Here is a 12,602-nt window from a genome sequence, read left to right as displayed (position 1 = left end):
TGTCACGACTTCCGATTTTGGCGCCTATGATGTGCCAAATGTAAACCAAACATGGTTGTTTTCAGTGAGCATCAGTGCGCTTAGCCAGTGGTCTCAGGGCGGCACACCGAGGCGGCTGCGGTATCTTCGCTACATAGCCGACCGCAGTTATCAATAGCAGCTGCATATCGGAATCCGCTTTATTACGAAAGAAAGTGTCCAGAAGAAAATGAGAAGCAGGCTTCTGTTGAAAAGGGAGCGTTTGAGAGAAAGGTGACTTCGTGCTCTGCTTGCGAGGTCCACACACCGCATACGATAGCAAAACTTGGCTGAGATGTTCATGGCAGCATACGTTCCCCACAGACTATGTTATTTCATCAAGCCCGAGGGGTGGTTCAGGGCGCCTTTAACACAGCGAAAGGATGTGTCATGGTAGCTTAGTAGCTACGAAGTTGAGCCACTAATCTCGAGGTCATGAGTTCAGTCCCAGCTGCGGTGGCAGCATTTCAAATTGTAAACACACTCGTGTGCTTAGATTTAAGTGCGTGTTAAAGAACATCAGGTGATCAAAATGAATTTGATGCTCTGCACTGTGGCGTGCTTCATAACCAGATTGTGATTTTCGCACATAAGGCTCCAAAATTTAATAATAACACAGGGAAAAAAGAAAAAAGTAAGGACAGTGAGCTATGGGATAAACTAGAAATTGCAGTGTACTGATTCTCTCAAAACCCGAGCAAAAAGAATAGGGTTGGGTTATGAGCCTGTTGGTTCACCTTGTCAAGGCGAGTTATACCAGTATCACACCTGCACTTTCAGTCACTGTCAAGTCCAATTGGGATCAAAATTTTCTGTCACGATTGTCTCCTTTCTTCGAGCGTTTGCAGTGGAGCCACTTGCGATCAGAAGTGGCCATGTGTCACTGGTATTACCATTTAAAACACCACGAGGACATCAGACAAACACCGAGTGCTGTGTGGGTCTAGTTAGTCTTCTTGTGTCCTCAGAACTTCTTTTTTCTTCTTTCTGTTTTTCATGCTATAACTCTGCTCGGACAAGGAAACATGACAATCTAACGGGTGCACTAACTCCCGCAGTTTTATCAGTTGCGGATTTCATGCAAAAATAATTTTTCCATGGGCTACACGGGCTTGCAGAATTGCTGGTTGCACATTTAGGTTGTCCTAAGTAGCAGGATTTCCAGGAACACGGAGCGATTAGACTGCGTGGGAGGGAGGATAAAGTAGGGGCTGGTGGTTGTGGCCAAGTGTAGTGGGCGTGTTTAGTCTTGTGTATTTCCTTACTTGTTCTATTTCTGTGCATACATTTCCCACTACAAAGTGCATTGCCAAGGGGGATTTGTTTTTTGTATTTTATAGCCGATGACAACCTATGATTATAGTGGTAAATACACCACTGACCTAGTCAGAGCGACCTTGTACAGATACCTGCTGCGGCAGCTCAGTGGCCTTGGCTTTGCATTGCCAAGCTTGGAAGTCAAGGGTTCAATATCAGGTGCGGGAGCCGCAGTTTGATGGTGAATTGCAAAACCGCTTGTGTACTTAGGTTTAGGTGCTCTTTATAGAGAATCCAAAATAAAAATTAGTCCAGAGTGCCCCCCACTACAGTGTGCCTCATAATCATATCATGGTATTATGATGTAAAATCACAGAATTTATTTACTATTACTGTATATATCTTTTTTTTTTACTTTGACCAGTGAATTGCACTTGCTCATTTACTTTATGTTCACACTGGAGGGGATCGGTTCTGCTGCTTATTTCTTCGTTTGTTAATTTCCAATTACTTTTTTTCCCCCTTACATGCTATCAAATAAGTTACTGAAGTTGCTGACCATGTTCCAAGCATGTTTCATCCAGAACAGCTGATTTTATTCACATATTTTTCTTATTTTTCTTGGTTGAAGTGTAGTGGCCACATTTTTGTGAGAAGTAATAAGATTGTGAAATGTGCACATATCTTCTACTGTGTTTTCTGCAGCACTGAAGTTGCATGTAGTTGGATACCAAATTAATATCTTTGTCATTTCATTTTAAAGAAAGTTTGAACAAAACTTTCCTTTCTCTTGAATTTGAAAGCTGGCAATGCAAAAAGTAATGAAGGAAAAGAAATGCAATTTGCCATAGAATTCATTCATAAAGCCTTCTATGCATGTACTGCCTATACGTAAAGTGGTTTTCAATCAAATTGCCAGAAGAAAGACATTTCAGCATGTCGATAGTGTTGCTGTACTGTACAAAACAGAACAGTGAAAAATCCAGCTTCAGTTTTTGCATGTGCCTTTGTAATAGATATTGGATACGGCTAACAAAATTTTAATCTAGTTGTGATATTTTTTTATGTTTAGCTTTCACTCTATAACACTTCTAATATAAATCTTTTTTTTGGGGGGGGGGTCTCATCTTGCGATAGCAAGGCATCATCATGCTGCGTAGCCTCCCTTACCAATAATTAACACAGCTGGATGTCTGGGTGATATTTCCTTCCGTTTGTGGCCTTAATAATTATCTGATGTGTCTGTCAGCTAGACTTCATGCGCAGTTTCTTGCTGCTCCAGAGCAGCTCTCTGCATTTATGTTGACATAATACGATTGGCTGAGATTGTGCAAACCAGGCTACTGGCAAACAATAATTAAGTAGTGCCAGCTGCGTTGTTGTCGGAGGTTAAAGTCAATTATCAGCCGGTGCTGTTTCGTTCGTGGAAGGCCATTGTGGGGCGACTGACTATCTTATAGGCATTCATTTGTTTGTAGCTGTAATCAAAGTACTTTTATACCCAATGCACAATGTACATTTACTGCAGGACTGACTATCTTATAGGCTATCTGATGACTATCTACATTTGTTTGTAGCTGTAATCAAAGTACTTCTATACTCAATGCACAATGCACATTTACTGCAGGAAACATCATAGACCGTATGGATGGGCATCTACATTTACTGTGGTTTATGAAAGATGTCGATTGGGTAACCGACAGATGCCAAGCTTCACACGAAAGGCAGCGAAGTGGGGTCCAGGGTCTGAATCGGTCTATCGTGCAGCCGGTCTATCTCTTTGAAAATTTGTAGGCTCTGCACAGCAGGGATGGTTAAACTCTCATAATTGAGCTGCATCCCTGGGCTGGGAGCTTGAACAGCGCTTAATTAGTTGTCGGGCGATTTCTATATCAAGAGCTATTGAGACCAAGTTTAGTTTGGACTGCATGGTGCTTTCGGCCTTTGTACGTCCAATGCTCGTTCGCGTCCTCGTTTTGCCTCGCATATGTCACTGAGTGCCAGCTGTCGGTTGTCGAGCTGCTACATTTGAAGCAAAGGATGTGTGTGTGTGCAGCTGGAAACGAATGCTGTCCTGCTCGGTTCTGTTTCCCTGTATTAACTTAATAATGTTAAAAAAGTTTGTAGGAACAAGCTGCTGTGGCACTAGGCTCGTGCGTAGCGGGTTTTCCTGTTATGGTTTACTTGGTTTTAAGGCAGTGAAGGGACTTATCTCTTAATCTTATCAAAAGCTCAATAAGAGCGCAGCACTTCTGTGGAGTAGACTTCAGCTGAACCTAGTATCATCCTGACGGGTGCAGGCTGTGTACTGATAACCCCTGCCAGCTTTTCAACAAGAAAGCGCGCGATAACACAGCAACAATGAAATATTACCTAGACTCATGTCATAGGTGCACCTCTTTTATGCTGCATATTTGGCTCAAAAAGGAGTGTGGCTGTGTTGAGGATAGACTTTTGGCCTTTTTTACAGAAGTTAACCTGTGTGTCTTTGCGAAATGGAACTTGTAGTTGTATGGCTGACATAGATAGCACGCAAGGGAGAGTGCAATGCAATGATAGATATGACTGATAGATATGATATGAATTATAGATATGACTCAACGTAGCTGAGCGGAGCCGAGCCTGTTGATTTTTTTCACTAGGAGAAAGTCCAAAAGCTAAAAGTGTGACTTTTATATGCCAACATTTTTAGAAGTGTTTCAGTTAACATTGGCAATGAAGCTGTTGCACGGGTGCTACTTTCATGCAATTTTTTAGGTGTCGGAGCATATTGTGTTACAGTTGGTACAATGTGCGAAACATGGTAAATGCTGGCCAGCAGCAAGGCCTAGATTTTTGTAAAGAATTTTTTTTCCTCCCCATTTTTCACATTCGCCTTTTTATTGGCTTGCACACCATGCCACCATCGTTGATGGAATCACCCACTGGTGCAACAGGCGATAAAAAATGAGTACAATTTAAAAAAAAATCTGTACATTATACAGTCGTGGGAATACTGACAAGTTTGTCAAAGTTGTTCACTTTTCATTTGTCTGCTGCTGAGAGCGTAGGCTGTGAAATCTCTAACCTGGGACTGATGCTGTTGTTTTCTGCTGGACATTTCTGTGTTTGTTTTTTTATCAGTTATATTATTCATTCTAGTTCTTTGCTGGCATGCTAGACAAACAGCACGTCATAGCTGGCAGCTGTTTCTAGCCTTCCTCTGCAGTTTCATTAGCAGAAGAATGGCTTGGTGCAATGTGAATGTTGTGAAACGAAATGTTGCTCACATTATGTGGATGCCAGAAAATTTCTCATGGCCACAGCACTGTTTGCGCCTCTTATCTTGCTTTGTAGGTTGTGGCAGTTCAACTGTGTTGCATGTAAGCGCAGAGAAAGCTGAACTGTACAATAGTGTACTGTTATCAACAGTGATCTGTACTATTGTAATTCGCTATGTGGTACTGTCTATCTCGGCATAACTAACAGTTCTTGGGATCTGTCCTGCTGGCGCGCTCTCGGTCAAAACATAGATAACGAGTGAATAAATTAATGTATAATATGCTGGTTAAGAACATCTCAATTGTAAAGCGGCGGGGATCAGCAAGCCAGGCTTGCTTTTTCTTTTTTTCATTCTCCTCTATTTGGGGCATGGTGGCACTGGCTTTGAGTGCACTCCCGTTTTTTAACACCTTGACTGCAGTTTTCTTCGTTGTGTTAGCGGGCACCCATGTTACGCTGATGAGGTGGTTGCTTGTCATTGCTTTTGTCTCAAGTCAGAATTCATCTACCTTCAAGTCTCGTCTGTCAAAGCGCCGATGGACCTGGCACACTGGCTTGTCGTGTCTTCGCTGCCAGGACGAAGCTTTGACAGAGCACTAATGTGTACAGTCCACCTGCGGCCAGAAATCTAACCTGTATATTCTATGCCTTTAGCTCCTCAGATAGGTGACACTGGTCTGTTATATTATTTTTGTACGAAATGCTTTGGAAGAGGCAGGAAGCGAGCTTAATGCACGAAACTAGTATACTCGAGAGTATGAGGGGTTGCACTTGCGAGATTTGTTGTGAGGAACAGTGTATGGGTTAAACATCGTGCCTTGCCTTTCGTGTTCACAGCTACCAACTACTTCCCGCCGAGCTGGCCTTTGCTGCTCGAACTGTGGAACCACGGCCACTACCTTGTGGAGGCGGAACAACGAAGGAGAGCCCGTCTGCAATGCCTGTGGGCTCTACTTCAAGCTTCACAATGTAAGTTCTAAGTTTCGGAAGCATGTGATACTAGTGATGCAGCTTCCTAAAAAATGGGCCGTCATTTCATCTGTGCATCCCTTTAACTTCCAAGTTGTTTTCTGAAAAAGTGAATGTAATTTACGAAATTTCTTCGTTGCCTAGTTTTTGCACATTATGCTCTCATATGAAAAAAAGATAATTGTATGCTTTATCCCTCAGATTCAGTGGAAATATTGAGTAACACGTCGGCAGATATTTACTCAAAGTAACATGAGAGTCTGCAATGATATTCTCTACACTCATGACGGCAAACAAGTGTAGACTATAACACGATGTGCATGACTGACCAAAGCCAGTAGTTATCAGTAGAACATGCTGTTGCGCATGACTTGTTAGTGCTCGGTAAAGAAAAGGGGGTTGTGAAATAATTGGAATAAGTTCTTGGCAATTCTATACAAACTGGCTGGACAAGTACAGCTCAGGCTTGAGGGTTATAACACTATTCCATTCGTTGTGGAGGAGGATGAGTTGAATTTGTTTTTTCTTTTTCGTCTGGCTTTCAGAGCTTGCTGTGACAAGAAACCTAGAAGCGTATTCTTGAATGATCAGTTTCAGAGGTACAGTGAAACCTCGTTAAACCGTAGTTGGCCAGAGCTCGAAATAAGTATGTACTAAACGGTAGTACTGCTTAACTGAAATAGCACGAGATCGCCCACTTACTTGTCAGAAACAGAACTCAGAGAGAGTGCGATAAAAGGGGAAGGAAACATGCAGTATTTACCGTATTTATTCGCGTATAACCCGCACCAAAATGTGAAAAAACGCGTTTAAAAAGTGGGGGTGCGGGTTATCTGCGAATTTTTTCCTTGGGAGGGGGGGGGGGGTCGGCTTCACCGCAATGTGCGGCGGCCTCCCCGTGTAGTCCGCCATCCCCATCGTCATCGACGCTTGTCAAGCCGATGAAGGGCCAACGAAAGGCCAGCATTGTTGAGCCTCGCGTTAGGCGCTGTTTAGTGTACTTACCCCAGTTTGCACTGTTTGCCTGCTTTGTTTTGGCATCATGAGTGCGACTCGACGGCAGTGTTTCACAGCGAAAGAGAAGCTAAAGATTATAGCCGCTGCCGAAGAAATCGGCAACAGAGCTGCTGCAAGACAGCATGACGTCGACGAGTCGTGCATTCGCGACTGGAGGAAGAAAAAAGAGAGTCTCGAAGCAACGAACCGGAACAGGCGAGCGTTTCGGGGTCCGAAGACTGGCGCGTACCCCCACCTCGAGACGCAGCTTGCGAAGTTCATTGAGGAGCAGAGAAGTCGTGGCCACGCTGTTTCGACTGAGATGGCGCAAATGGAAGCCCTGAAGTTGGCCCGGGAATTGAACATTCCACGTGAGTTTCGTGCAAGCCGTGGATGGCTTCAGCGCTTCATGCGAAGACATGGATTTTCTATGCGGCGGCGAACAACCATGTGCCAGCGGCTTCCTGAAGCCTACGAGGAAAAGTTGTTGAACTTTCAACGATATGTGATCGCACTTCGGAAGGAGCACAGCTATTTGCTGTCTCAGGTGGGAAATGCTGATCAAACACCTGTGTACTTTGAGATGCCGATGGACACGACCATGGAAAAAAAGGGCTCCAAATCAGTCAGCGTGCTGACCGGCGGAAATGCCAAGCTGCGCTGCACAGTCATGCTATGCGCTTTGGCTGACGGCACGAAACTGCGCCCGTATGTGATTTTCAAACGCAAGACGCTACCTAGCATTCCACTGCCCCCAGGAATCGTTGTGCGTGCGGAAGAAAATTCGTGGATGAACAGTGGCCTAGTCGGTGACTGGCTTCGAGTAATCTGGGAGCGAAGACCAGGTGCCTTGCTGGCACGCCGGTCGATGCTCGTACTAGATTCCTTCAGAGGCCACTGCACTGATGCGGTGAAGGCTCGCCTTGCCGAGACCAGCACCGACCTCGTCATAATACCTGGCGGCATGACGTCCATGCTACAGCCACTCGACGTGTGCCTGAACAAGCCGTTCAAGGCACACGTGAAGCGGCTGTATGCCCAGTGGATGACCGACGGCATGTACGCCCTCACACCGACGGCACGCGTGCGAAGGCCTGATATTCCATTGCTGTGCCAGTGGATCGTGGATGCGTGGAAAGCGATACCGGCCGATTTGGTGCGCAAAAGCTTTAAAAAATGTGCGATCAGTAATAGTCTGGATGGTTCCGAGGACGACTACGTCTTTGAGAGTGGCGATGAAGCCTCGGATGGCAGTAGTGAGAGCGGCGTCGATTAAGAATCGGATAACCAGTGACGTGGTGGCGGTCGTTTGAATAAATGTTCTGAAAACGAAATGATCACTGAGTGTGAGTTGCATCTTTCTAGCGCTCATTTTTTTTTTTTTTCAGGTAAACGTGCGGGTTATACGCGAGTTTTTTTTTTTTTTTTCCGCCGAGTTCAAAGTTAGGGGTGCGGGTTATACGCAGGGGCGGGTTATACGCGGGTAAATACGGTATTCACTTTGCGCGACAAAAATGTTATTTTCGTATGGTGCTGCGGCGGCCTAGCAGCGACGACAGTGGCCTCAAACTTACTGAAGCTGCGAGCCAGCTTTTCAGCCAGCCCCCTCTTCTCGGCAAACACTCGCATGGCAGATTCCTCGTTGGCGTTACGTATTCTCCGTGCACGCGCACGGTAGTGCTGCACAAGTCGCGGGGTGCCTTTTTCATTGCAGGGTGCTGTTCTCGTCACGACGATTGCACTCATGAGGCTGACATAATGCGCAGTTTCTGCCACTGTCGGGCCTGAATCGCCCGTGCTGTCGCTTTCCGTGTCGTCCTCATAACTGTCGCTAGTTGACACTTCAGCAACAACAGAGGCAACAGTGGCGAAAATTCAAACCTCGTAGCCGACATCTCTTCACGGTTGCAGCAGCGCTGCCGAGCAACTTCTTCACATTCCAAATGCCACACACTGTAGTCAACAGCAGATCCCTGTCGCGTGCCAGCGCTGACTTCTTCATGTCTTGTTCAACAGCACGAATGATGTATAATTTTTCTTCTATGCTGAGCACCCGGCATCTTTTTTATCCGAGCTTCGGCATGACGCGAGTCCTTGATCGCACGACACCACAATGCTTTCTGGCACGGCGCCGAAATGACGTTGACGTGGCTTCATGCGCAAGCGCACAGGGCGCTTGGAGGCCATTCTGATCTCTGAAGCTTGTTGTTCTGCCGGGCAGCCCAATCTCGGAGACAGCGCACCACCATGTTTGTGCGAAGGAAAGTGTTAACCAACATGTACACAATAAACTGGTACGGTTTATGCGGATACAAAAGACATTATGTTCAATGGCCACTGAGTCGGGGATTTGACTTTACTATTTTTAAAACGAAACTACTGTTTAAGCAGGTATGGTTTAACGAAGTTTTACTAATGAGGATCACTTTCAGTGCACTCTGTATGGCTTATTGAGCAAAACTGCTGAAATCATCCAACATGCCATGCGCGCCACGTGAAAGTGATACCTTCTCCAAAAGGGATCGTCCTAAAACAGGTCCCCTAGTTAGATTACAAAATGAATGTAGGATCGGTTTTATTGGCTAAGCAGAACGGAAATTGGTAGGCCAAATTCTGAGACGGGCATCATTAACGAGCATATGTTCTGAGTGGCATTCATGACAGATTTCTCCTGACCCACTTCCTGTTGGCTGAGGGCAACGGAGCTTGGCACAATTATTAGTCCTTCTCTACATAGGTGTCACCTAAGGACACACATTTCTCCCATATATATAGGCAACCTTAATTATCTCGTTTGTAGAAGTCGACACTGCTCCAAAACCTGCATTGGGACTTCAGAAATCAGTCTCATTATTTCAAACCCGTAGCAGGGTGCCTCCTTCTGGGTAACATGAGAGTTGTGAACTGGGCCATTGTCCTGCAGAAGGCGGACACCTTTGGTGAGTTTGCCACGTCTCTGAGTTTTGATGGCCTCCAGCAATTCTCTCAGCAGTGATTTCTGCATCGGTAATCGTGGTCCCTTTTGCTAGCAAATCCATCAAGACTACACCATGCTGGTCTGAAAAGATTGTAAGCATGACCTTGCCTGCCAAGGGTCGGGAACGTGCCTTCATTGGGAGTCGGCGAGCCCAGATGCTTCCATTGCATCAATTAAACTTTAGTCCCCAGATCACAGTGATGTACCCAGCTTCTTCCTGTGTGATCATTCTCTTGAAAAAGTCCTCCTGCTTTCCACTGCACATCGCCAAAAAAGCCTGGGAGCCTTTGATTCGTTCCTGCTTCTGGAAAGGTGTGAGCAGCTGGGGGAACTTAGCGAGCAGATGCCTTGAACACATGAAGATGGTTTCTAATGGTTTTTTTCCTTGGACCCCACACAAATCTTGACATTTTGGACTAGATCTCGATTGGTTACCGGGGGGCGATTTTCTAAAATAGCGGCCTCCGTCTGCTGGATGGTGTGTTGATTGATAGCGGAGTGGGATTGCCCTACAATTAAAGCTGGTTCCACGAAGGTGAAGTGGCCAGGTTCGGAAATTGGAAGGCTCAGGATGGAATTGGCCAATGCATTACAGGGGCAGCAGAGGTCGCTTTAAAAGGTCTTTTTCCGTCAGGGGAAGCTAAAAGAGGTGAATACGAGGAGTATAGCTATTTGAAACTGATAAGCTTCATATTGTTGAAGAATCCTTTGAATGCAGTGCCACCTCAACTTCTGACAATAGAGGGGTGATGCTGGGCTACAAATGAGGTAGTTGTGGGCTTCTTTTTTGTTGTTGCGTCTGTGTGTAAACTGTATCCAGTGGCCGGTAGCACAGCACAGTAGCAGCACTGTAGCTGGTACCGTCACACTGAAAGTCAAGAAGCTTAAGTTATCCCTAAGGCGTCCTATTTTTACACAGGAATTGCTTCATTGCGTAGGTTTCTGTGACGCTGGTATAAGTGCAAAATATTCAATGAACCAGACCTTTATTGAGGTGCAAAAAAGGTGGTCAGCTGAGTTTGCCTAGTGATAGCCCACTGGTGCAGCATGCAGGAGAAAGGTGTGCAGGCAGTGCGATGGCACAGCTGGTGACAAGAGAGGGTCGCTCGCCCGTCCAGCATGGAAACTTGTTGCAAACGCCACCATGAGTGTGCACAGGGGGGGCCTTTGCCAGTTCGCTCTAAACGGAGTAGCTTATTGGCATGCTTCGAGTAATCCAGCTTTTAAAATGCATGCGCTAGGGTCAGGACTGGGAGAAATTTCGATTAAAAGTGATAATTCGAGTAACGCAGCTTCGTTACAACGAGGGTTTACTGCACTCTTCATGGCCAGAAATAAATGTGAAGGAGTTGCTTTAATTTTCTTTGATGTGAAATGGTGTTCGGGCTTCGCGGGGTTAACTTTCTCTTGTCTCTGCATTTACTGGCAAAAAAAAAAAGCACCTGTTTCCAGAAAACATGTGATGCCTTACTCTTCTACAAAGTTCTTGCAAAGCTGCATTTGCCTCCAGCCCTTCAAAGCTTAAGGCTGTATGAGCTGCTGCGTTCTTACGTAGGTGAACATATCTTGTTCTGCCTGATTATCTAAGCTGCTAGATTGTCCTAGTGGCACGCGTGTTGTGATGGTATCAAGGTAGACACTAACAAAGCAACACTGAATAACGTTTAGGCAGGGAAAGCATTCTTTCAAAACTTCTACTCTTTTTGATAGAAAAGGGGTGTTTAATAGCGGAGAAAATGAACCTTAAATTCTCCTCTGCCCTTTGTTTGAAATTTTGCCTCAGAACTTTAGTGCGAGCATGTAGATGTGTGTGACATCATGAATTTTAAAATATGCTTTCATATTTGGGCCGTTTGGGCAAAGGAAAAGTTCTCGAGGCTTAGAGGAGCAAACAACCGCTCAGAACACCAATCAAGATAACCCCACTGATATACTGATTCAGTGTTGTAGTGAACAAGCAATTTTTTTCTGATTAAAGGTGGATTTATATTTTTAATTCTTCACTAAAAGCCGCGAGAAATCGCCTTTGGTGCCCCACACGGCCAAACTATAAAGATGCATAAGAGGCCTATCACATGACCTACTGTTAGCGTACGCGGTTCTTGGCCTTTTTATTTAGTATTGAAATGCAGTGCACTTTCTTCTGTTATAAGTTTTTTTCTAGCTTGCAATGGTGCAGGTAGGCCTTCGTTTGTAGTGAGTAGAAAAGTGGCGCTGCCTTCGCCTTTGTTTTCTATAAGCAGAACAGTGGCCACTGCCTTCGCCCTCGATTTCTATAAGTTGACTTGGCTCATCTATTCACAGAACAATGATGACGGGGGCCAGCCAGCCATGACGGCGTGCGTGTACTTGGGGAAAAATGTGGCACAAACATAAGAAATGTCTGTACAACAATGCAAACTTATTGTGCCAGCTTTTTATTCTCAAAAGTATTTGAAAGGGTCAAAATGTAAATGGTTGACCACAATTACACTCACTCCTATGAAAGCGGAATGATGGGCGGCTTTCACAATTTGTGAGGCGGACTGCCGACATCGCTCTCACTTCCAGTGTTGCTAGATGAGGGAGTCTTACCTTTTTAGAGGCTGCTCAGATTGAAAAATTTTGCTTACTAAATATCAACGCACTTTTGGAAGTAGCCACTGCAGAAGTAAGTACTACCAAGGGTGAGCTTTGCGTTGCGCCTTAAATAACTAGGTCCTTAAAGATTGTTTGCGAGTCCCTTTAAAGGAAGGTCGAACATATGCAATTTTTTTTGGTAAACACTGGGTTACATTTATATTCAACGCTATGTTCTTTTTTTTTTATTATTGTCACCTCTAGTAATAGTCAAAGGTATGTTCCATTTCTATATGGAGGCATTGTGACCAAAAGAGTTAGTCTCGACTGCTACATCAGTACCTTATTTCCTAATCATAAGCTAACGTATGCTCAATAATAATGCACACGGCCTGTATCAAGGCCTACCATTTTCCATTCCATCACGCATTGTGCTACCCTTAGCTAATGATAGCGATCCTGCATAAACTTTGCTTTGTAACTAGTTAATTTGTAACTGGTTCATTTAGAATACAATGCATGCAACTCCTGATAAACATTTGAATTTATCTAAGGAGATGCCTTC

General features: G+C 44.9%; 1 protein-coding gene across 3 annotated transcripts in view; it reads left to right on the top strand.

Moving 5' to 3' along the window:
* Nucleotides 1–12,602, top strand: part of LOC142585380 (uncharacterized) — a 229,933-nt gene that overhangs the window by 206,667 nt on the left and 10,664 nt on the right. For all 3 annotated transcript variants that reach the window (XM_075696102.1, XM_075696101.1, XM_075696103.1), the window contains exon 6: nucleotides 5,374–5,505. In XM_075696102.1, coding sequence (XP_075552217.1) covers nucleotides 5,374–5,505 — 132 coding nt within the window. The remainder of the gene's footprint in view (nucleotides 1–5,373; nucleotides 5,506–12,602) is intronic.

Source organism: Dermacentor variabilis, chromosome 6 (assembly GCF_050947875.1).
Source record: "Dermacentor variabilis isolate Ectoservices chromosome 6, ASM5094787v1, whole genome shotgun sequence".
Taxonomy (NCBI): domain Eukaryota; kingdom Metazoa; phylum Arthropoda; class Arachnida; order Ixodida; family Ixodidae; genus Dermacentor; species Dermacentor variabilis.
Note: the sequence above shows the minus strand (reverse complement) of the source record. Positions and strands in the feature narration are given on the sequence as shown.